Source organism: Exophiala spinifera (assembly GCF_000836115.1).
Source record: "Exophiala spinifera strain CBS 89968 unplaced genomic scaffold supercont1.7, whole genome shotgun sequence".
In the NCBI taxonomy this organism is placed as follows: domain Eukaryota; kingdom Fungi; phylum Ascomycota; class Eurotiomycetes; order Chaetothyriales; family Herpotrichiellaceae; genus Exophiala; species Exophiala spinifera.
This window is the reverse complement of record NW_015622519.1, coordinates 2,691,750-2,716,362: the sequence shown is the minus strand read 5'-3', so window position 1 is coordinate 2,716,362 and position 24,613 is coordinate 2,691,750. Positions and strand designations below refer to the sequence as shown.

General features: G+C 48.3%; 9 protein-coding genes across 9 annotated transcripts; 5 read left to right on the top strand and 4 right to left on the bottom strand.

The window, feature by feature from the left end:
- Window positions 1–399: 399 nt before the first annotated feature.
- Window positions 400–1,407, bottom strand: PV08_10002 (uncharacterized protein; the record flags this gene model as incomplete). The annotated part of the gene is made up of 1 exon (XM_016384317.1): window positions 400–1,407. One exon carries the CDS (start codon window positions 1,405–1,407, stop codon window positions 400–402), a length of 1,008 nt encoding a protein of 335 aa, XP_016232940.1.
- A 1,363-nt stretch (window positions 1,408–2,770) lies between these two features.
- Window positions 2,771–4,580, bottom strand: PV08_10001 (uncharacterized protein; the record flags this gene model as incomplete). Its single annotated transcript, XM_016384316.1, has 2 exons — window positions 2,771–3,514; window positions 3,564–4,580. 2 exons carry the CDS (start codon window positions 4,578–4,580, stop codon window positions 2,771–2,773), a joined length of 1,761 nt encoding a protein of 586 aa, XP_016232939.1.
- A 788-nt stretch (window positions 4,581–5,368) lies between these two features.
- On the top strand, window positions 5,369–6,727 carry PV08_10000 (uncharacterized protein; the record flags this gene model as incomplete). Its single annotated transcript, XM_016384315.1, has 1 exon — window positions 5,369–6,727. The coding sequence occupies one exon, from the start codon at window positions 5,369–5,371 to the stop codon at window positions 6,725–6,727; it is 1,359 nt and encodes a 452-aa protein (XP_016232938.1).
- Window positions 6,728–8,492: 1,765 nt separating this feature from the next.
- On the top strand, window positions 8,493–9,377 carry PV08_09999 (uncharacterized protein; the record flags this gene model as incomplete). The annotated part of the gene is made up of 1 exon (XM_016384314.1): window positions 8,493–9,377. One exon carries the CDS (start codon window positions 8,493–8,495, stop codon window positions 9,375–9,377), a length of 885 nt encoding a protein of 294 aa, XP_016232937.1.
- A 547-nt stretch (window positions 9,378–9,924) lies between these two features.
- Window positions 9,925–11,153, top strand: PV08_09998 (uncharacterized protein; the record flags this gene model as incomplete). Its single annotated transcript, XM_016384313.1, has 2 exons — window positions 9,925–10,386; window positions 10,725–11,153. 2 exons carry the CDS (start codon window positions 9,925–9,927, stop codon window positions 11,151–11,153), a joined length of 891 nt encoding a protein of 296 aa, XP_016232936.1.
- Window positions 11,154–12,084: 931 nt separating this feature from the next.
- Window positions 12,085–13,534, top strand: PV08_09997 (uncharacterized protein; the record flags this gene model as incomplete). Its single annotated transcript, XM_016384312.1, has 3 exons — window positions 12,085–12,322; window positions 12,374–12,672; window positions 12,719–13,534. 3 exons carry the CDS (start codon window positions 12,085–12,087, stop codon window positions 13,532–13,534), a joined length of 1,353 nt encoding a protein of 450 aa, XP_016232935.1.
- Window positions 13,535–15,177: 1,643 nt separating this feature from the next.
- PV08_09996 (uncharacterized protein) lies at window positions 15,178–16,817 on the bottom strand (the record flags this gene model as incomplete). Its single annotated transcript, XM_016384311.1, has 4 exons — window positions 15,178–15,448; window positions 15,514–16,118; window positions 16,174–16,701; window positions 16,752–16,817. The coding sequence occupies 4 exons, from the start codon at window positions 16,815–16,817 to the stop codon at window positions 15,178–15,180; spliced, it is 1,470 nt and encodes a 489-aa protein (XP_016232934.1).
- Window positions 16,818–17,425: 608 nt separating this feature from the next.
- PV08_09995 (uncharacterized protein) lies at window positions 17,426–19,541 on the bottom strand (the record flags this gene model as incomplete). The annotated part of the gene is made up of 4 exons (XM_016384310.1): window positions 17,426–18,425; window positions 18,477–18,886; window positions 18,937–19,242; window positions 19,305–19,541. 4 exons carry the CDS (start codon window positions 19,539–19,541, stop codon window positions 17,426–17,428), a joined length of 1,953 nt encoding a protein of 650 aa, XP_016232933.1.
- Window positions 19,542–22,892: 3,351 nt separating this feature from the next.
- Window positions 22,893–24,584, top strand: PV08_09994 (uncharacterized protein; the record flags this gene model as incomplete). Its single annotated transcript, XM_016384309.1, has 7 exons — window positions 22,893–22,947; window positions 22,993–23,154; window positions 23,206–23,319; window positions 23,373–23,545; window positions 23,601–23,715; window positions 23,811–24,033; window positions 24,083–24,584. 7 exons carry the CDS (start codon window positions 22,893–22,895, stop codon window positions 24,582–24,584), a joined length of 1,344 nt encoding a protein of 447 aa, XP_016232932.1.
- Between the last annotated feature and the right edge of the window lie 29 nt (window positions 24,585–24,613).

The following is a 24,613-nucleotide window of genomic DNA, read 5'->3' as shown; positions in this document are numbered from 1 at the left end:
GTATTCAACAGCGTATTCAACAGCGTATTCAACAGCGTATTCAACAGCGTATTCAACAGCGTATTCAACAGCGTATTCAACAGCGTATTCAACAGCGTATTCGGCTAGCAGATCAGCAGCGTATTCAACAGCGTATTCGGCTAGCAGATCAGCAGCGTATTCAACAGCGTATTCGGCTAGCATGTCAGCAGTGTATTCAACAACCGATTCAACAACCGATTCAACAACAGGTTCAACGGTCGTTAGCTGTAGGCTCACTGAGGAGCCCCGTTTCGGCGAGGGATCGGCTCCGGAAACGAAGTGTGTCGTACCGGGACACGTGTACAAAATGAAGAGGTTCTTGACTAGCTTCAGTTACATTATGCTTATGCACAATAACGAAGTCATGCCTTTTCTCTATCACTTCCGGGTGCCAATTGCAATTTTGCATGGCCACCGAGCGAGGGTGAACCCAGATGGACACTCCTCGTCAAAAATCTTACCGAACGTCGCATAGCTGGCCAATACCTCTTCGTTGTCTTCTTCACCGATTGGCTTCCCTACCGTTGCAATAAAATCAAAGAGAGACTTCTTGTTCATCTCGAAGGTCCAGCCATCTCCGCCGGCGTCCTCGCCGCTTTCCAAAGCAATGATCTTTTCGGAAGGCGATATCCTGACCGGTGGCAGGTCGACTCCCGCCGGAAGGTACTTCAACGCTTTGCCTTGGCAGGTCATCTCCCCCTGGCTCGCGTTGATATGATATCGGTGGCGTTTGGTCAAGAGTTTTGCTGGCAGCGGGACGTTGTCTTGTCCACCCCCGCCACAATACATTCTTGACATTGCCTGCCACAGCACGCTGCTGGCCTTCGAATTGTCGCGACTGCTCGAGATGATTGAACTCATAAGCGAGTCGAGGTACGCCTCTGTAAATGCTCGGGATTGGTTCGGGAATGAGGGGTGCATATAGGTGAATATTGCCAAGGTGCCACCTGGTCGTAGCATATTCGAGGCTGATTGCACCAGTCCATCAGGATCCATGAAGTGCGCGGCAACTGCGCAAATCACCATGTCCGAGCTGCTGTAACCCACTAGTTGGTCGGCGAATTCCCCTTCTGATTGGGAAAATTCCAACGTTGCTTTAGCTCCATGGCATTGCATCCACGTAGTTAGAAAGCGGCATGCCTTGTGTAAATTGGAGGCACTGGGATCTGAAACGTGTAGTACTTCGAAATCTTCCGCGAAACCTGTAAGAGCAACGCCGATCCCACTGCCAATGTCAACAATTCTATTCCATTTACCATTCCCATGCTTGGCGTGGTGTGCTCGGATGATGTTGTAAAGGCTTGAAGGATATTCTGGCCGACCCAGGAGATATGCTACCCAGTCTGCGTCGCCGTAAACAGTAGTACTTTGGATCGGCTTGAACATGTTAAATAACTTCAATGTTAGCGAATGGAGAATAAGAACACCCCGGGATTGTAATAAAAGCGTCAAATACGCTCTCACGAACGGTAAAGAGGAAGAAAAGCAGGTAGAATGAACAAACCTTATCAGGAAACGTTGCTTACGCGCGAAATTTCTGACATCGTCCTAGTTAGCCTCGTTAAGACCTCTGATTAAGGTTATCGTGATTCTAGCTCTGGATAATTTCTCCATTTGCCCTCTATGGTCTCTCTTCGACAATGCTTCGGGTCCATTGGGGTGCTACTGAATAGTCAGCTTCTTGGAACAGCGTCAGTGAGAAAATAGAGACACGCTAACGATGATTGACTAGCCTTGACTTTTAACAAAATTTACTGACCTCGAAGGCTAGTACTCCGCCTCTTTCGCAAAAGCTGTTGCAGGATACAAGTTGGTACAGCCAAGGAGGTGATAGAGGCTTGCTCAGCGCCCTAGTTAAGCACAGAGGCATGAGGGGAGGTGGTTGGTCTAGCTCTCTCTCATGTTAAGGTACTGTTCGACTTTCTAAACTCAATAAATCCGTCTCTATCTCCCTCTCTCGAACCCTCGTGCAATAAAGGTCTTGCTACTTTAACCAAATTTTCTGCCTCGGAAATAGTTACATATGTAAAGTTTCTATTATGACCAACACAGCGAAGTGAATACTAGGCAGTTAACCTTTCGGGAACTGAGTGGTGTGTCCGAATCTAGAAACTGAGTATGCAAGATTTTGGTCGGTCGGTCTGACGTGAGCCGATAATACACCTTGAATAGGCTCTCTCCTAACAGGTGACCGTCTATGTTTCAGTGAAGAATTTAGCAAATCTCTCTATTAGTTCGCAATATCAGACTAGGGTTCCTTCCAGAGACACGGAGGCGAGGCGGTCGAGTCGGGGGCCAAAGGGGGGGATGGCTAGCACAATTAAATGTGTCTCTACTCGAGAAAAAGAAAATACAGAAGAATTAGACTCAGTCATCCCTTAGGCCTATAGCTGCTACATGCGACCATGTATGTATCTAGTGTCCTACAGACCGGCCGCATAACCGCTGCCGCGATACATCCTGTTAAGCTAGTCACGGTACCTAAGTGTATTTTTGGTGGTACAGTAGATTTGTTAACTCCAGTCACACATGTCAGATGACGGCTGTTCCTGGGGGCAAAGTTTAGGTGTTGTGTCTGCCTCCTAGAGTTTCGCTATGGCCCACCTCGTATAGATACGTAAGTCTCCCCAAGGCGTCCAGCCTTAATTCTCTGAGCAGCGCGCCACAGCCAACGCAATGCTGTGGGATACGCTAACCAAAACCAACCTGAAAGTGCCTATACGGCGTATATACGCTTGGCAAGGATCATCTATAGCTCTCCGTTTTTGACGGCGTTGAGCCGCACAAAACACTGCTGCGGCTTGCCCGTGTGCACAAGTTTCGAAGCATAGCCGGAAAGCTCAGCCGGACACCTAAGTAATTCTAGATTCCAGATCATCATGACTAGCATGATTCTGAGCTCAACATAGGCCAATCTCCGGCCAAAGCAACCGCGAAGCCCCAGTCCGAAAGTGTTGATTGGCCCGGCCTGACTATTAAAGACGAAATCATCGTCCTTCTGTGGCTTCCCAGAACTGCTGCTAGAGGTCTTCTTCAACCAGCGCTCTGGCCGGAAAAGAGACGCGTCACTTGCATCCCACGACGGAGCGTTGCCATTTCGCTTTTCCTCTTGTGACTGTGGACTGCGGCGACTCTCATCGATTTCGCCGGCTGGGAGGAAATAGCTGCGGCCATGATTGAGGTACAATACCGTCGTGTCCTTTGGAATAGCATAGCCCAGGAGCACGGTGTCCTGCGTTGCCTGGCGAGACCCAATGGGGACAGTTCGCCCGACCCGGAGTATTTCCTCAATAACGGCGTCCAGGTAAGGGACTGATGTCTCTATTATCTCGTGAATGGTGGGCAAGCGGTCATCTCTCAGGGCACTTGCAAACGTGGCTTGTAGCGAGCCTCGAAGACGCGATTGCGCGGCCGGGTGATCTGCCAGGAGCTTTACGCCCCAATCCAGTGTTGTGCTTGTGGTATCGTGGCCTGCGACGAGAAAGCCATAGAGCTGGAGGGTCAGTGAGTGACAGTTGGGACTAATTTGTGCAGCTACTTACCTCATCCAGGATCATTGGGGAGAAGAAGTCCGGCTCCCTACCATCATTTCTGGCCAGGTTTTCTTCTCTGTTAATAACAAGTTCAACTGTATTCTTGATCCATGAGTCATCTGTCGACGATGGTTTGTGTATTCGGCGCTCCATAGCTTTCTCAATTTCACGCCGGATGCAGGCGTCTTTTGTACTTTGACACCTCCTGAATGAGAGACTGTTTGCGATAAGCTTCCATTTCAACCATGGTGACGGGCTTGATTGAACTGTTCCCACTTTTTCTACCAGCTTTAGTATGGAATGCACCTCCTGCTCCTGACTGGGTGAAGCGAACTTTATCGGCTCGTCGGGAGACTGGCAATACTCAATGCAAGAGTAGTCCAGTCCTTCAATTTCAGGTTTCGTGGCTTGGTGAGGAAAGTCAGGCCCGAAAGTGAATGCGAAGGCAGCGTCAAGTGTGGCTAGGGAAATATCCTCTCTGGCTTCAAATGGACGACCATTTGCGACGGCCGCTTTGGCTTTCCAGCGTTCGATGAAGCGGAGACTGCTGGCGTACATACTCGGAGCGACCACACGATGCAGAAAGGCTGGCGACATCGTATCCTGTACGAGTCGCCGGTGAAGCTTCCACTCTGGGCCGGTCTTAAGTACCAGCTGATTCGACCTCATCAATGGACCGAAAATATAGAGAATGTCGTCGGTCCGGTCAAACTCTTTAGTACGGTTCATCTGTATGTCTCGAGCCTCTCGATGATCTGCCAAAACAACGAATGGCTTCGAAAATGGACGGAGAAAGATCTGGTTAATCATTGAACCAGATTTGAGGTTTTCTTCGATTAGCCAGGCCACGAAATCTCCTCTCCCTGACATCTCTGACATCAACCCAGGTATATCACCCAGAAGGCGCTTTGCAGACTCAGTATTATAGGGAATACCGGATAGAGGCTTGGGCAGTAGCAATCTGTAGACGACATAAAGGCCGACAGCGGCCGTGAAAATGAAGATGATGGCGAGATATAATAGCATCCTGACCTACAACGTGGAGGGGCTGATGGCGGTTCAGTTCTAAGATGTGAACTTACACAACTCACGCCAGATCATTATATAGATGCAATTGACATGCAGTGGCGGTGTCGAAGTACAGGTTATCTTAGTGAGAATAAGACTATTCGCTTACTGCGTTCAACAATCAATCGCTTTCTGACGACGACATTACCTATCGTAGCGCAAATTACTCAAACAGCCCTGCCACTAGCCCAAGAGTGTTGTCCACTGAACAAGTCCCTTTATTCCGCTTTAAACACAGTTATGAGCTAAGGGTAGTCTCCAGACAAGTCGTTTAACAATCGTACTGCCAGGACTCCAAGTCGTGCATTATTTACGTACTTGGGCAGGTCTGTTCAGATCCACAATATAAGCAGTAGCCTTGCTTGGTTAAGAGTTTTATGCATGTTCAGTTGAGGCCTTCATCTTACTTGCATGGCCTATGTACGCTTAGTCGAGATTCACGACTTTGATTCCAAATATACAACAGGGCTGTTCATTGCCAAAATAGTCGCTCTTGTGCAGGGACCCCTAATGACCGAACATATAAGTCTCAATGAGGTAACTGAAACATGACTGTATGGAACTGGATTGAAGCCTTCAATTTATCTCCCAATTTCACCATGACGTTTCAGTCCAACCTGCCGTGGCAGCCGGTTTTCGCACATATCTGGTCTAAGATATGGGCTTGGATAACAAATCTACTTTGGCCGTCTCTTCCTAACGTACCTCAGGTATGGGGCTATCCAATCGTAGGCATTCTGCCCACCATGTTTAAGGGCAAGATCTTCACGACCATCATGACCAAATTCTTTAATGCCGCTGAAGACGCGGGGGTGTCTGGATCATGGGTCGGCACCTTCCCTCTAATTTATGTTCGAGATCCTTCTATATTTCACCAGATATTCGTCACCAATGCCGACAGCATTACTCGCGTTGGGCCTCAGCGCAACGGCCCTTTCGGAATCTTGCACCGGGTTGCGGGTGATATCGCCATTACAGCAGATGGTGATGATTGGCGACGTTGGAGAAGGAGCTTGCTGATCGACTTTTATAACCATGCATCGCTAAGGGAGTCGTACGAGGGCATCTTCGACATTGCTCAACGGTACGTTCTGAGAATGCTCGATGGCATGACCGGTCCCGACCTTCGAAAAGTATTGAGAGAGTATGCACTCGATACAGTGTGGTATGTGGCAATCGGAGTAGATGATGCATCATCGTCGTCCGACCAACTCCTCAGTCCTCTTCCGCGTTTTCTCAATATTGTTGGTAATGCCACTCACCTATATTGGCATGCTCTGAGAAACTGTCTCCGCGCCAAGCCCTTTCGAGAGCCAGACGCAATCGAAAGCAAACTTCGACACGATATCGACGATGTGATCAAAGAATTCTTGGTGAAACACTTTGAGAGCCCTTCCGAAAAGAAACTTGGAGAAAGCCGACGTAGCTTCCTACAAAAGATTTCTCAGGAGTCTGGTGGAACAAAAGAGAACCCATTTACAGACGATGTGCTGTCCCAGGCGCGTCAAGTCTACACTTTTGGGCTTGAAGGATCCGAATTGATCTTGTTTTGGGCAATTTACCAACTAAGCCAGCATCCGGAGCTTGTGAAAAGGCTCAGAAAAGAGCTCCATGGCAAGGCGAGTAGCTCATCGAATCTCACATATGACGACATCTGCACAATCCCTTTCATGGATGCGGTTGTCACCGAGCTACTTCGCCTCCACCCTCCTGTGTCCACGACGGCTCGAATAGTGACGAAACCGATCGTCATTCAAACAAAAACCGGCGAGCCCGTCGTTCTACCTCAAGGGACTCAGATTTTGTCATCTATCCGTTTGCTACATTATGATACGCAAGTCTGGGGTTCAGACGCCAGTCAGTTTTGTCCGGACAGATGGCTTGGCCAACGCAGGAACGCCATGGAGAATCACTGTCAGTATCTTCCATTCCTGACAGGTCCGAGAGGCTGCCCATGCTCTGGTTTCGTGTTGCTACAGCTCAAAGTCATGCTTGCTGTGTTGCTCTTTGACTCGGATATTATACTACCTCAATGTGGAGACTTGGAAACAAATTATGGTGCCATTATTGAACCGACCAAAGATGTCAGATATGAAGTAAAGTAGCTAGAGATTCTAGGAGATTTTCGAGCATTCCCGCAAAGGGTGACCATAAAGCGTATTGTCAATGTTTACCATCGTTTGATAATTTCCATTTGGTTGGTGAGGCGCAAGATGAATTGTTTCCAGAGAAAGATGTTGCTGTGATTTGTACTTTTACTCTCTTAGCGCTGAGGTCGTTTGATCTTTATGGGAGGAGAATCACAGTGGCTGGTATCGGTCTGCAGTAAGCGCAAAAGTTGACAATCTACTGGGAATAGGCCATCAGCATCCTGGTAGGCATACCGATGATTCAATTGCTCCTTCTCTACCTTACTGTATATGTCTCGTCCGCGGCGATAATCAAAGACACCAGCTATCTCGCAACGGCGCATTACTCAAGCCGATAATGAAGAAGCTTGGGTCTCATGGACGCATCGTATCTGGACATGATATTGCACGCCACCTACGAAATCTACCTATTAGGTGTCACGCACATCCATCTGACGAGCTGATTTTTGCTGCCTACCGATAATATCGCAGGCAGTTAAAGGGCCTGAGCCGATGACTTTATTTGTGTCGAATAGGCCGTGATTTCTCTGGACCAAGATAAAGATGATCGTTCTTGTTGGTGAAACGATGATACCGTTTAGCAACTCTTCGGCTTTTCGTCTATCGCTTTCCTTGTCTCGGTGGAGGAACATCGTCAGTAATCTTTTGCCCATATAATAGATAGAGATCTCTCTCCAAGAGAGGGAGGTCAGACTCGTCAATATATCCTGTTTAGCCCCCAAACATCGCCTAGAACTAAGCGTTGTATAAAACAACCTCTGGCATTATCATGGAGGCGAGAACCTGATATAAGTGGATATTTCGACGCCTTACTGTGTCCACACTGAGATTCGACATTTTCACCACTCATCAACTATAAGTAAGGTTTATATATCCATGCAGATGACAATGGTCGAAAGTTGACGAAAAAGATCTTTCTGTGTCTCCCCTTACACGGCCTTAGCCGGAAAATCAAGTTCAGTCTCAATAAAAGTGGATTTTTGCAGGATTTTCGTATACGTATTCGTATTCGTGTACGTGTTCGTACTCGTTAATCATGATCCGCCCTTTACACGGCCTTAGCCGGAAATTTAAGTTCGGCATTAGTGGGGACAAAGTTAATCTTGTACTTGTTCGTGTTCGTGTTCGTACTCGTCAACAACAATTTATGACCTTTCCTTTCCTTCCGAATGTTTTCCTCCTTCTTCAATCAACAATTAGATCCTGCATAGAGAACGAACTGCAGTAGCTCCGTCATTGACATTCAATTTCTTAGCGGTCGTGAAGCCGCGACCAGAATCGCTCATTCCTGCGAGCAAAGTTTCGTTCTTTTGCAATGGCTCCACGACGCTCACACACGAAGTCACGTGCAGGTTGTGTGACCTGTAAACAACGGCATGTTCGGTGTACAGAAGATGGCCCACCTTATAATCCATGTCGAACCCGAGGGACCACATGCGTATATGCTATCGATCCCGCAACTGTTCGATCTTCTGTTTCACGCGATACTAAAACAAAATCGAAGCAACTCACTCTTCCTGTGGTAGATGGACAGGTACCAAGCAGCTTAACCAGACATGATTCTCGCCCTTCTGAGGAAGAGCCACCAGCATTTCCGACTGATCTTGACAAGCGGTTCCTTGAACTTCACCTCATGAACAGATATTCCACCAATACCTACAAGAGCATGTGCACCCCAGTCGCCGAGGACGATTATTTCTGGCACACAAAAGTACCCGCCATGGCTCTGCACTTTGACTTTCTACTTGACGGAATTTTCGCTGTGACTGCATTCGAGATTGCCGCAACATACAACGATGGCAACTATATCTACGCTGCGCTAGAATACCAGACAAGCTCGATTAGCGCTTTCAGGCGCCACTTAGACAATCCCCTTCCCGAAACCATCGAGCCAATGCTTGCATTCTCACTCATGTTTATGGTTCTCACGCTGGCTTCATCTCAAGCCCGACTGAACAACGCCTCTAGTTGCCTGCCCAATACAGATAGCACGACATACTTTTCTGGAAATGGCATTCTGGAAAGCACGGTCACGCACTTTGCGCTTCTACAAGGCGTTTCGGCTATTGTTGAGCGAAAGCCTGAATATGTCACAAACTCGCCATGCATAAACCGACTCAAGCCTTTTAAGGAGCTGCCATCAACAGCGGTTGATCCAGAAATTGAAAGTACCTTGTCGAAAATTGGGGACTGTAACGAGGCTAGGATTACATCAACTGTTAATGAGTTATACGAGCACCGTGTTAGTCAGATATCTTTATGGGAAACCTGTAAGAACGCTCTGTCAATGCTTCGAGAGTGTTTTGCCAAATGTGCAGATGAAAGCCACAGCGGGTATACCTTGGGGTGGCTTAACATGGCTGGAGACGAATTTATCAAAGCCGTCATAGCTGAGGATACTACTGCACTTCTGTTGTTAATGTACTGGGGTGTTCTCTGTCAGAAATTTGGTCATCAAGTTTGGTGGGCTCGGAGTTATGGAGGCCTTCTTGTAGACGAGCTGGTGAGAAGCAAATTGGCCGATATTACGGACGACGAAACGAAAGGCTTGGTTACACTTGCCCAAGAACGAGTTCGACAGTATAGGTTGAGGGGCGCTTTCTGATCGGTCAAATGCATAAAATAAGCAAGCTGATCTCTCACGTCTCCTTTGTTTCAGATGAATGGGCTCTCAGGCTTAACGCGGACACTATCACATCATGGGCGGATCCATTTACGAATACGATCACGATCACGAACTCGGGTTGAGGAGGGAGGTTCTGCACTCTTGTACTCAAGTGGATCCGTGTCGGATCGAGAGCACGTTTGCTTGATATATATTCCTGTTCGCCCTCGAAACTAGATCTAACACGAACAGTTTGCTTTTCCGTTTCGAGAGGGTTATTGTCAGCCTATGAGAAAGTATTCTAACTTTTAAAGCACGCTTACGTCCAAACCAACAGACTAATCAGCGACAACACCATTCCTCCATCACCATAGGGTCAACCAGGTCCTTGACAGATCCTCTCATCTTTCCAGTCATACTGTGCATCCTCATTTTGCCCAGTGCACTTCTCTGGAGGTGGGAAAGCCAGAAGACAGATGATAGCACAGACACCGGCACTCTCATCTGGACCTACATCATCACTGGCACAATTTGCATAGCTGTAGCCATGACCATTCAAGGAGTCCTCTCATATCTCCTTGCACTGATCATTTTCCGCAATGATGCAAAGGAATACATTAAGGAATTCGCTATGGCGGAAGACGAGATCAAAGACCCAGCTCATCGTGCGAACCGGCGGGAAATGTCCAGGCGATGGTCCTACAGAGTCTTCCTGGTCATCTTCGCCTTCGGAATGGCCAGCGTGCCCGAAGAGGGCTTCAAATATCTGGCACTGATGTGCGCTTCCAAATACGGCACCATTGCCCACGACCGAGGTTATCTAATTGTCCCAACCGCAGCTGCTCTTGGCTTTGCAACTACTGAGAACATTGCTTTTGTGTACAGCTCATACAAGAACAGTGGAAGTCTTTTCAAACTTGGCATCACGATACTCGAAAGAACGATTATTGGACTTCCTGGACATGTTATAAGTGCAGCGCTTGTCGTCGTCAATGTGCTGGCAAGGGATGTACGAGATATACCGACAACACGGCTCCAAATTCTGGGGGTGGTGGTACTACTTCATGGCTGCTGGGACTTTGTGTTATTAATCGCAAGTGCGCATGAAGGTAATATAGGGTGGGTACATCCACGGAAAATGTCCACGATAACTGTCGGGTTAGGGTTTGTAGTCGGCATTCAAGCGATCCTTGCTGGGCTATTAAAGCGTAGGGTAGAGGATCTTCAGGTATCATACTGATTGAAATCGCCCTCTTGTAAAAAACGGGAGGTTGGGTCGACGATTTTGCTGTGATGGCACTCTCTGAGCATGTCTTCATGGCAAAATACTATAGTAGCATGTGTTAGTCTGTCAACCTCGAATTCCATCTGTTTCGGGTTGGAGAGGGACAAAACGTGCTCTTCCTAGGTCAAGCAGGGGCGGATTGTTGCGACGGCATCTTTTCGGGTGAAGAGCTAAATTCTCTTGCTGCCCAGCGCAGCCGCCTGAGCGAAGCCGCTCCGCAGAAAGGAGGTGCGCTGATCCAGCTAATCGCGACAAAGCAGATCCTGTTTGAGCAAGATAAGTTTCAGTATGTAATCGATATTCCAGCAAAGTGGAATACTCTTTGTGATGAAATATATCCATGGTCCTTTAAGGGACATCGCGGCTGCCACACTCAGTACCGTCATTACTATTATGGATATCTCTGGACGCTGGAAATGCGTTGTGCTATCACCACTACCCATTTTGTTTATAAATATCGAGCTTTGATGTGTCAAGACCACTGTTTCTAGAGGTGTATATAGTCAGAAAAAACGGCTGGGACTTTCCACAAACGCTAATGGGGCCCACTTCACAACTGAAGATAATAGATATATAGAATGACCGGCTTTTCATTTGACTATCAATTATCAATCCTCCTAGTATCGTCGTTCACTTTCGGTGCTGTTGTATATTACTTTTCAAATACTCCTGTGAGGCACTTCGAGGCAGATGTCATGAGCACAATGTGGTCATAGCCTGCCTGCCCACCCCTTTTTACGGGACGAATGCAGCGGCCTGTGTAGCCCTTTGAGTTGCTGAGGACATTCACGGGACTGCGTTTCGGATCGATGATGGAGATTGGACGCGGCATCCCCAGTCCATCAAAGGGACTGGACACCCGTTTCAGAGACGTGGTGATCAGCGAACCCGACAAAACCTTTAGCTCTCCTCCATATAGTAGCGAGAACTGCATTTGACCGCTGTTGCTGAGATTAATCAATTCGTTGGATGCATAGTATATCCGGTGTGTAACGATCAGCTGAGGCTCACTTAAAGGAAAGTATTAAGATTAGTAGTTCCCACTAATCTACCGACTAATGATCAATAGTGTTCACATGCCTCCATTATCCGAGGTCGGTAAAGCTAGCTGTAACAACTGCCTAAAAAGGTCGGACACGGTCACATGATCGGTTTCTGATTACATAGCCGAGAAATTTAGTCAGGCACGAGAAGTTAGAAATCGGAAAAACTCCACTGTTATTCTTTACGCTTTTCAGATCTGAGGGTACCTTTTTCAAAGCTCTTACAGGGTGCAAATTCCTCACCTGGAATCACTACCTCTGCAATAGCGATAGGAACCACCACGATATGAACAGATTCAAATTCATTCTCCAGGATCCACGATGCTCCACGCGCGACAAGGAACTCCTAGACTCGCACGCCAGAGCACATGCCGCAGCCATGTCCCACCATCGACGCCAACGCCGAGAGCACATTAAGACTCCACGTCAGAGACTCGAACTGTCTAAGAATCAAAATGTCCCAGCTCGAGATACATGGAACATGGAGCTATTGTTGCTCAATGGCGGCGCGATTGATTTTTACGATCCGTGGCAGCTCAGTCGAGGGTTCCGCAATGATCCCTTTGAGTGTGTGCCCGGGACAAACGACGGTGTACAAGCGGTGGCTTTTGAATACTGTGAGTCCTGCCAGGATGAGCCGGATAAATCTTCTAATACTGCTCTCTCAGTAACCAGCTATCTTTTCCCGTCAGGAGACGCTATCAGCTCAGCATATGGAACCAGCAACTGGTGGCGCAAGCTCGTCGTGGCAATGGCTTACTCAGCCGAGGTTACTCATGCCGTTACTTGCGTTCTCGCAGCCACTCATACTATGGTTGTCACAGACTCTAGTCCGAATGGTTTCAAGGTGCTCTCTCCAGGCATATTGTACCATCGTGGCCAGGCTATCCGGAAGCTGCGACTCCACCTGCAGCAACCAAATGCCGTGGCAGACGATTGTGCTATTCTAACCATTTTGTTCCTTGGCGTGCGCTATCCCAACTGACAATATTAATTGGTGCTAACAATTCTAGATCTTTGATAAAGGGGTCGGTGATGATTATGCTGCCACTATTCATTGGCGACAGCTTGGCCAAATGGTAACGGCGCGCGGAGGTCCCCAAAACATCACCTCGGAACTCGGTTTGCGGGATATCCTTGTGACATTCCAGCAGCTGTCTAGCGCTACTACTGAAAATGTTTCTATCCCCAGCTCGTCGATAGAGCCTATGGTGATACGTCCACAGCTATATGAATGTAGCACCAGTGACGGCTGGCGCTCACAACCAGTCTCGTTCCGAGACATGTTCTTACATGGCTCAATGTGTAAGACCTCGATGGACGTCGTCCTCAAAGTGGCACAAGAAGAACGCTTGTTACCGAACGAGAAGCGGCGGCAACAGGCTACAGAACGCTTACTGAACAAAGCTCCTGACTTGTTCGTCCCACAGAAGGCAAGTCTCTTGGCCAAGCTCGTAAGCCTTGCCTTGCTTAGATACAGGGTGAATGCACACACGAGAGTCAGGCACTTCGTTTGTCCATACGAGCAAGCCGCGTGGACTCTTTCCGAGGTTCTTCCGCAGGTAGCCCCGCCTCCATCAGGTGTAGAGAGAGATACTTTATTGTGGGTATGGCTGGTCGCGGTCGACGCATGGAGCGTGAGCACGACACTGAAGGCCAGTCTCACAACGATAGGGTCGCGACTGTTTATCCAGATGGCGGAAAAATTCCCAGAGATTAGGTACTGGGAGGAACAAGACTTCACAAAGATGGGGCTTAAATTCTTTTGGTACAAGCAAGCTCCACGTTGGCTCGCCAGGGAGTGGGAGGTAGTCAAAAACAGCTGGTGAACTCCCGGAGGCTTCTGAGCGAGGTTAATTATCTCCTGACACCAGAAACATCGACGTGAGGGTAACCACGACCCTAGGGAATTGGTTGTATTTGTATTTGCCGCATCAAGCAAACCGGAACACGCAAATTGGTAGCAAAATGCCAACAGCGATAGTGACGGTCAGGCTGTTTTCAGGAACATGTTGCCAGCCTTTGAGAGTCTCCTTTCTCTCCTATATCGATTGACAAGAGATGGCAATAAACCCCAGAGAGCTACCGGCCATGATACTTAGGAGAGGAAGCTCGCATAATCTGTTGTTCCAGTCTTGCTTTTGTTGGAAGAACACAGGGAAGACCACTAATGACATATACAGTAGTATGTAAGCCACCGTCACGCAAACAGCGAAGAGTAAAGATATGGGCTCGAAGAAGATAACCCAAGGTCTTGTGAGGGCCACTGGCACGATTGCCCCAAGCGTACGACCACGGGCCTCCTCTGCTGTCATGGCATTTTTATACCCCGAGATCTTATTGCGTCTTGCTCGACGTGCTTTGGCCAGAAGGATGGTCGGAAGATGTGTCCCAGGCAGCAACAGCAAAAACGGAACTGATCCTCTCGCTAGCTACAGAACGACGCAAAATCTCAATCCCGAATTGGGTTTTAGCCGGAGGAAGCCGAAATGATCGGACCGAGGGCAGGTCCCTCAATAGTGATGACTGCAACAAGCGCCAGGCTGATTCGGCGGTCGTAAGCATCTCGAAGGTCGGCATTCACAGCTGGCGAGTTTGAAAAAGTGCTGATAACAAAAGAGCCTATGAGGAATCGTTCAACGAGCAACTCGGCAAAAATCGGTGTGAAGGGCCCAGAGGAAGTTGAACGCAAAGTATAGTGTAAAGGTCATGACTAAGATGATTTGTCGGCCGTAAAATTCGCCTGGGGATCCCAGAAGAGTGGTCAGAAACAGTACCCCAGCAGGAAGAGACTATGGTGACGAGTTTGGATGCCTCGAGCGATACGTGGACGTTATCTGCGATGCTCTGGGGGCTGTTCAGCAGCCACAGAAACGATTGGAAGCCCAAGAGACGCCTCACCTCAAAAAATCCTGTTGGGCTCGACGAAGCAAAAGTCGCGTTGAGCACCAAAATCAACGACGCGACCACAATATACCAACGCTGCACAGTCGACCAATTTTCGGGGCTTACAGCATCCCCTGGAGCGAAATCAATATGGCCTCCTCGATCAGAATCAAGGCTCCTCAGTGAATAGAGTCGCCGTGCTAATGCCGTGCGTGGTACATGGCATGCGCGCGCTGCATTTCTGGTACTGCCAACTTTACTATCTTGTGTTGCTTTAATGGCACACTGAAGCCTTCCTTCTTATTGCATTTAGATAGAACTCATGGTGACGAAGATAATTGATGGCAAAAAGGAATCGATAGATTTTGGTGGCGCTGTGTCTCACTAGAATGTGAATCACCCTATAGAGTTATATCCCAAGTCGATCTAACTGTAGATCGCATACAAACCTGTGGCAACAAAACACCAGAGAAAGATTGACCGAGGCACGTGAAGGAAAGTGTGGGCCCGAGAATGCTGTGGGTTTCTAGCCACCGGAGGAAAAGGCACAGGCGCAACAGGATACTGTTGATGTGCTTGCGGCATGCTATCTAATTGGAGCATTCAAAGCAATCTCACATCGTCCACTTCGTGGACTAATGAGGAAGAAGTTGAGCATATCCATATCGTCTGGTTTCATAGTCGGCGCTATCCGGGCTCCTCGACATTCTTTAAAGAACTCAGCAGCTCCATGTCGTAATTCCATCTTTGCTAGATGCAACCCAATACATGTCCTTGAGCCAGCTCCAAAAGGCGCATATGCGGTCACTGCAGCGATGTTCGTTCCTTGCTCATCAATCCACCGGCTTGGTTCGAATCTAAGATCATGCGTTAGCATTCAGCATTTACATGAAGCAAGATGTTTGGGTGAGAGATAATTTACCTCTCCGGCTCTGGGTATACAACAGGATCCCTATGCAGTGTGAATGCCTGCGAGCTCACGGTAGTACCTTCTGGGATGAAGTATGCACCAATAACTGTCCCGCCTTTTGGAGGGTTCCGTGGTAAGTTGCCTGGCGCTGCCCCATAAAGTCGTAACGTCTCGTCAATCACTGCGTTTAAATAAGGTAGCTCTTCAAGCTGGCTATCATCAAATCCTTGCGGTAATCGTGCAACCTCGGCTTCGAGCTGAGTCTGGACATCCGGGTGGCTGAGGACAGCCCATACGAGGTATGTCAGCGAGACTGCAGTGGTACCTGATCCCGCAACAATAAAGCCCGCAGCTTCGAAAGCGACTTCGTATCGAGTGAGGCCGTCTTTTCTGTCGCCTTCGGCTATCAACCTCGAAAAAACGTTCTCCTTGCCCGATTTGGTCTTGGCTCTCTCCATTGCGGCCTCACCATATGCTTGAACGCGGTCATTTACGTCCAATAAATCCCTCACAAACTTGAGAGGAATTAGTGCCATTAGGCTTCTAGCCCAGGGTATCTCTGCACAGAATCCTCCAACCTTACCCGCGAGTTCGACGTCCTCGATGAACTTGTTTTTCTGTATCTGTATCAGTGTGTAAAGATGAATTGAAATGAAGGCGCAGCTTGCTCACCGTCCCCCTTTCAAGCATGCCCATAGACTCGCCGAATGCCAGCAACGAAATCACGTCAGTGGTCATAAAAGTCCACCACTTGAAAATGTCGACAACTCCCGTTGATTGGGCTTCCTTCTTGATCTGCGCAACGGCCAACCGAACCTTCTCAGAGACAGCTGCCTCCCAGTTATTGTGAATTGCGGTGTTAGTCCACAACGGTGCAAGGAGCTTCCTCCTCTGAGCGTGATCCTTTACATCAATCATGGAGAAAACATCCTGGGTAGTACCGGTGCGGAATGACTGATACCAAGCGTCTTTGGTAAAGCCTCCTCCAATCTTGTGCACCTGTTTGAACAATCCAGGATCGGCTATATCGATCTCATTGGGGGCTATTCGAACCACCGGACCATACAGCTGGTGCATGGCGTGGATATAATGCACTCTTCGGCCAGACATCACGTTCTTCTTCAACCAAAGGTGGGTGAACTTGGCATAACATGGACCCGGAATGCGACGCAAGGGAGTCCAGTAGGCACGCAACAAGACCTTCATGAGAGATCAGTCTTTATAGATACTAGAGAGACTCTCTTGCTTACCTTGGTTGTCCAGAACGATAGTAGTCCAACTATCACGACAACCTGCATTGCTACAACTGGTTTCATTGCTCCTAATTTGTAGGTTGCACTGACAGTCTAGGGTTAATCAATATGAGCGAATGCTTTGTCGGACTATATTGCTCTAGCTTCTTTGCCAATATCGCTTGGCCGATATATCTAAAGCCTCTATTGTAATATTTATCTAGCACTTGTAGAGAGGCGTCTAGATAATAACTTATATCTACTCGGGAATCGGCTCTCCCGAGGAGCACTACGGGATCTCGGCCCCTCTCGGCTCCCACGGCCTTTCGAGTTAATGTTTGCGGAGACTCAATAATAATCCAGCTCACGAAACATTAACCGGTGATATGATGTCGGGGCTCGAGGACATAATCGAGCAGTCAAGTGGACCTAGACATATAAGAGACCTTGACACTGAAATAGAAGAGCTGAAAAATCGTACGCAGTACCGCGCTTAGGAACACGTACTGACACACAGGGTGGAAGTGCCCCCTGAGCGACGTAGTCACTCGACCCTGACAAAGTACAGGATAGGCAAGTCAGTACATACAGGTGCGCAGTTCCACGAACAGTCCCGTATATACAAACCTATCTTTGATTATCATCGATAGTACGGAATTTTCGCGCAAAGGAATAACATTGTAGACCTGCTCTTAGAACCCACCAACACCACGGACTCGTTGTACCGCGCCAATGAAGCCCCTCGCCCAGGCAAACTTGCCGGGATCAACACCAATGGCTCCTTCGGCCTGTTTCCCAGTTTGAGGGTCCCTCCAGCATCCAGATTCAAGCCCGCCCTTTTCGACTTTGCCGTAAATGTGTGTATTCTCATTCTGCCTCAACCCTTCCATCCACCTGCCCACAATCAACGCACTATCAAACATGATGTTAGTCTCTTGACTATGGTACCAGCTCTGCGTGTCTTGGTTTCCATTTCCTTGGATAGCAATGTGTCCATCTATAAGCATGATCTTGATATGACATGACCGCTTCTTGAACTTGTTGTGAATCGGATGAATCTGGTCCTTAGCCACATAGGCGTAGATGTCCAGATATCGGTGATACTGCTCGTTGAGCTCCTTGTAGAGCCTGTGTGCAACCATCTCGTTATGACCATCCTGACCCGGCAGCAACTCACCAGCATCGTTGTATCCAAGACAGTACCAATACTCCACATGCACGCCGCGACGACATGCTTTGATGATTTCAGGAATAAGATCTTCGGCATTCAAGTTTGGAGTTTGTATGAAAACAGACTGCTCGGCATGGCGTAGAGCCGACATAAATGCTTCATTCTGCGGAGTGTGTAACGAGCCTTTGCCTGGCTTACCACACGGTTCCCTGCACACCATGGCCATAGGGACGGGATCGTGCCTGGGAAGGGGTATAAAAGGAGTCATGGCATCGGCGGGTGCGATGTCCGGTGCGCTGGCCTTAGTATTCGTCTGGATAGTTGTATTCAGAAGACGAGTGATGGCATCTATACGCCGTTCACCGTGCTCAGGACACATGGTAGCCGTAGCACGCAAGACTTCAGATTTTATGTCCGGGTCGTAGTGAGCATCATTTGACGTATGCATTGGCAGGTTTACCTCTGATCCGTCCTTGGCCAGGTCGCGCAGATTTTCATGGTTATGGGGCATTGTCTCCGTCCTGTAAACATATAAGCCTGCGCACATTAAAGTCTGCAAGTCTTGATCTCACGAATGATAGACTTCTTTCAAATTCCCGCTCTGATCAAACAAACTTGCATAAGAGTGCGAGTCGAATGTGGGAGTGGGCTGTCCTGCAGCGGGTCGATTCAGGCGAGGGAGGGGAGGGCGCATGGCGTTGTGCCAGGATATGAGGGCCATGTCGTAGAATGAATCCACAATTGGCCCTTCCCACTGAGACATAATCTCCAGATTATCATTATCTTGGATGTTGTTGCTCTGAATAATAGCAATTCTTCGGTCTGCAATCATGTACTTGCAGTGGAAAGTCCCAAATACAGGTTGGTGGTAATTGATCACCTCGAGGTCGATATTGGGTATGTCGTCTGGGTGCGGTAGCCGAATGGGCCCATTAGGATCAGCATACGTCTTGGGTTCTACCACGAGGTGGTTGTTGATTAACTATGCCCTTTAGCTACAGGAGAAGGATCAGGCTGCTCTAGAAAACTCACCTGCTGCAAACTACCTCGGTCGTATATGATCTTGACAACGATTCGTTTGTTCAATGCAACAGCTTTTCTGTTAAGCTCCCTGATAGAGTTGGTGATCAACATGCTAGACTCGGAATGCATCCAGAAATTGGTGGCTAGGAAGACCTCCTCCTCTGCTCGAGCGATAACATTGGACATGTGCCGGCAGATGTCTGGTATCGGTGCGATGATGGTAAGTGGGCACACACCGGTACTGCCCATAAGTGATGGCGAGCAGACTCCAGTAAGTGGATTCTTCTCTAGTGTACACAAGACATCATGGAAGATCTAGCACTCTTCTCAGTAAGAAAAGTCACAAAATGAGTACGCAACTTAGAAATAATGCTTACTCGTAGAAATAGTTTGGACGGCTTTGCAGTGCCCCACCTACCACAGGCGAGCGCCTGGTCGAGGTCTTCCTCCGTTTCACCATTCAGTGCCTGCTTTTTGGCCATCTCTTCATCTTCTATATGCTGACGAAAGAGCTGTCCAACAACCTCATGAGCAGACAGCGCTGGATTCTTGGCCAGCTCGGCGCTGACTGATACGCCACTTTGACATAGTCTCAAGATGTTCTTCGGGATCATGTCGCCTAATTCTAAAAGCGGAAGCACTCAGAAGCGGGCTTTTATCTTGATGTGATACTGCTAGGCTTTGTGAGAAATTGTGATATAACTGCTCCAAATTCGCATTGCCGAACGTAGTCCATTCAATTAGAGACTCGAGATGGACTTGGGGGAGCGAGGCTCAGGATCCATAAAGATACTTAGAAAGAGAGCCTGTTAAATCTACTCGGGACTACAAAAGCAATATCAAGCATCATCTTCCAACACCAGAAAATGAGCGGGACAGAAACCTGCTAGCTACAGCGTCGTAAGCCTATGATGTCACACCAACAACAAGACAAGGGCTGGTGCATGTGGAGGCAACTTAAGCATGTCCGGATAAATGCTTGGTTAAGCTTAACCAAACTTTAAACTCCAACATTATTTCAGTGTGGGTTAACTAGCCCTTCTTGTCATGAATATACGTCACAAGACAGGGAGAATCATGATGCGCTACAGCACTGAATAGCCGTCATCACAGCTTCGTTTACGGCCTTCATAAAAGGCCTGATCTATGACGCCCATGAAATAAAACCTCATTTTCTAGAGATGCAATCTTCAAGGCCACATTAACGAAATTCTCTAAATCTTCTCAGAATGATGATCGGCGCAGAGGTCCTCTTGTGAGTTCGTTATTTCCATTATATCCGGCGTTGCTACTTTACTATACGCCACTAAATACTCTTCACTGATTAGGGTAGCTTTTAGTTGCTTTCCATGACATGTCAATAGACTCATTTTCATCCTCATGTGAGGTTTTTGCCACTATATAGACATGGATAAGCGAGCATCACAGATTGATAATCGCGGGGGTTCTTCCTAATTTCTTTCTTCGTGTTCCAACGTAGAGCAATTATCGACTGTGAAACCGGCAGCTAAACATAATATCTATGAGCGGCCATGATAGTGTCTTTCACAGCCAAATTATTACCTATGAAGTACATGAATATATTCTGACCATCTAAGGGGCTTGAGTGGCCGTTTCGGCATCTTTGTCGTCTTGGTTTATGAAGATGGCTTCCACCCACAGGGAACGATCTTTAGACGTTTATCAAAGTCGTGAGAGTGCCTCGATGATATTTTGGGTCACGTTACGGGAGCCAGACTTCTAAGCGACTTCATGTTGGCACTAGATCCAGCATTCATTTGGTAGCGGTGCCTGCGAATTGTGCTTTCCAACTTCTGCTGGGTAGCTCTGAGCCGCATATCCATAAATATTAGTGCCTGACCAGAAGTATCAGAGAGCTTTATAACCTCTTCCTTGAGCATCACCGAAGGTTAGGGCGAGGAGAGAGTATCGAAGGGATTGAACGCGGTGGGAATTGTTGCCAGTAGGCCTGGATGCAGATCCACGGGCCGAACCTCGGTAAACTTAAGGCCGATGTATTTGGAAGCTTTTCCTGCTGCGGACATGAAAAGATTCATTTTCTTCCAGGCTAATTATTAAGTAATGATAAGAAGTCAAAGATAATTTCCCCTGGCGGAATCAGAAGGTTCGTGGCACAGGCGGACCACAAGAACTGGTGCCCTGCACCTTTTCGTGAAGGTGATAGACGCTCTGAATTTTGGTATGGTGGGCGCTAATGAAGCCTGTCCACAGGCAAAAGTCTTTTCGGCTGCATACGTATTCAAATCACTGGTCAATATCAAGACGCATATATGAAATCTTGAAAGCGCAGAGCAATGACCGGAAGTCTTCGACTGCCATATCCATCTTGAATAGCCATTGCTCGTACCAGCCCTAGTAAGGCAGGCCAACGACGCAAGTACTGTGACAATCCTCATCGGTGAAACACTGGAGACCCTGTTTACTGCAAAGATTCAATCCCGATGTTCCCCGGATGGCGAGAAAGTAAGAGGCAGAGATAATGCGGTCTTGGCACTCCGCCAGTCGTTTAGCTATAACGGAGGCTTCGGCCTATTTGGGGAAGATGGCTGGGTGAGTCGCTAATTTGTGAGTATTCAGAAAGGTCGGAAAGCTAAACATCAGGTTAATTAAAGAAAGGAGAGCCGAAACAGAAGCTCGAAACCAGCCAATCTAAGAATTTATGAGACTTTTCTTGGACAAGAATGACCAAGACTCACTGGCGGCTTGCTATATTCGAACTGTTGGTTGAATAATTCGGATTCGATATCACAGCTATCAAGGCACCAGCGAATGTCTCTACTTCAGGCAGTACTAATGTTAGCCCTAGGATACTATCAGACACGAGCCAGAGCACATTCGAGATCTTCACTTCAGCCCTTCTTTAAATTGATGTCCCTGTCGGCCATGACAAAGGCTTGGAACTTCCGAACAGCCGTCGGTGCACAGCTTTGAAAGAGCGTGTCGTTCTCAAAATATTAAAAATACAACAATACTCCTTGGTCATCAGCTGTCTGTCTGCATAACTGGCCCTTTGAAACTGTAATTAGTGTAAGTGAGCACATGTCAAATGCAAAAGAAGGACGCCGAAAACGCTGTTCAGGGCCGAGCACGACGCCACTTGACTTAGCTGAAGTCGCCAAGACACGCCTCGTACTGCCCAGACCGTGCCGGATGTAGCTATGTAGTTATTGCGGCGTGTGGAGGCACAAATGGGGAGAGCAGACGCCGGGAGAAGTGGAGACGCGCCGAGGTCTGGCTGCATCTTCTTCCGCTCCAACACGGTGTTAGAGGCCAACCAGTTTCAGCTCAGCACCAGGACCCGCGATTTGCTTTTCAATAAGTTATTCCTCTCTGTGATGCCCTGTGCATCAACCATCTGCTGCCCTCAGCAGAAGACCAAAGCTGTAAGAGGGCTTTGTTGTTTTGCATCAATTTCACATGTCAGCTCATGGAAGAAGTAGTGCTAAGAATGACACTAGCACGCACACACTATGTGGTTCAGGGACCGCTCTGTCCTTGTAATAAACGAACTTGGCGAGTATCTCCTATCTCCTTGCTTCCCACACTTAGAAATTGATTATAGTAACGCATGTGTTGCCAATGTATGTTTTGAACGTTGATTTGCTCTCCAACACCTTCAAACTTACGCTTTCGCAATCAGCTATTGCCTATGGACAAAGAATCTCAGAATGTCTCCGAGGTAGATGTGGAAGATGGATCTACCATCGACCTTGACTGGTGCAGCGAACGGTTCCCTTTCCTCTTGCTATCCGGAGTCACCCTATCGAGTAGGGACCACTCAGCCTTGCGGGCCGCTGACGAGGGTTCAGTCGAAGCTCGAGGCATGTGACTACCGTGGAGGAAACAAGTTCCCACACATTTCACGGACACTGGAATTGCTATGACACACTTACGATGTCGTGGTGATAGGCTCGGGTTACGAAGGAGGAGTGGCAGCTTCCAGAATGGCCCGTGCCGATCAATCTGTCTGTGTTCTTGAACGCGGCAGGGAGAGATGGCGTAAGTGCTGTTCGGACTCTCTTGGAATACTCTAACATCAGACAGCTGGAGAGTATCCGTCGAATCGTGTCCAAGCTACGCCAGAAATTAGCGTTTCGGGATTGTTTGCTCCCGGCGATAAGCCAGGCACTCCGGTGCAGATTGGCGATCCAACCAAGCTGTATCAGCTGGTCGTCAGAGTTGGGCAGAATGCTTTTGTGGCGAGCGGTCAGTTTCATGTGCAGACGAACGTTGATTGGTGCTAATCATGACACGAAGGTCTTGGGGGCACTAGTCTGCTCAACGCAAATGTCTTCCTGAAAGCTGACAACGGAACCATGAGCCTTCCCGAGTGGCCGGACGATCTGAGAAAGCCCCGCGCTTTGGATGAGTGTAACTCTCACCTCCCTAGCGGAAGATGACAGGATCTCACCATGATGCGATAGACTACGAACGAGCGGCCCAGATGCTCCAGCCTGAGCAGTACCCGGAGGACTTTCTCCCATTGCTGAAGCTCGAGCTCCTAAAGAAGCAGGCAGAACTCCTGGGCCTGCAGGAGAAGTTCTATAGAGTACCACAGACGACTAGATTTGAGAACGGACCTAACTATGCCGGTGTGGTATGATAAGAGTGCCCCAAAGCTTGCATAGATCTTTCTTGCTGACTGACCTAAGCAAATGCAAGCCAGTGCCCTCACTGGTATGGCCAGAACAGGCGTCAACGACGGTAGCAAATCTTCAACCCTTGTCACATATATAAGTGACGCATGGAACTGGGGCGCCGAATATAGTCTTCTTCTCCTCCTTCTGAGAGCGACTAACTGACTGACCTCACAAGCTTCTGCGAGTGCGAGGTTAGGTATATCAAGAAGCACCCGACGCAAGAAGGCTATCTGATATTCTTTGCCTGGCATGGGGTTAAGTGCCGTTTGTTCAGGGACAATATTTACAACGATCTTATGTGGGTGTATGCTAAGAAATTCGTCTTCATGGGCGCTGGGTCCCTCGGCACCACCGAAATACTTCTTCGTAGCAAAGCCATGGGGTTGGAAATGAGTTCCAGAGTCGGAAAGGATATAAGCGGCAACGTCGACATCCTCGCACTCGGGTATTTCATACCAAAAGTCTTTAGTTGGGAGAGCTGACTAAGTTCCTAGGTACAACACCGACTATGAAGCGAACGGGTTTTGCAGAGGTACCCCTAACCCTGATAAGCCTATTGGTCCAACTATCACAGGGGTGATTGACTGCCGCGATCAGCCGAATCCGCTCGATGGATTCGTGGTGGAAGAAGGTGCCATAACAGAGGCCCTCGTATCTATTGTTCAGCCCATGCTGGAGTTACTTCCCGGAAAGATCTTTCCCACGAATTACACAATGAAAGACATGCTGGTTCATTTCTTCGCCCGTCAACACAGCAGGCTGTATCAATATGCCTCATTGGGAAGCCTGGAAAAGACCCAGATGTATCTGATAATGTCGCATGACAGCAATCAAGCCATCATGAGACTGGGGAGGAATAACAGACCCGTCTTGAACTTCCTCGGTGTGGGACGGAGCGACCACGTGAAGAGTTTGAATGGGTTCCTGGCGAAGATGACCAACGCCTTCGGCGGGACCTATATCAATTCTCCCTTCTTCGCGGCACTGGGAGAATGAGAGGTAAGTAGTCGTTCTAAAATGACTTA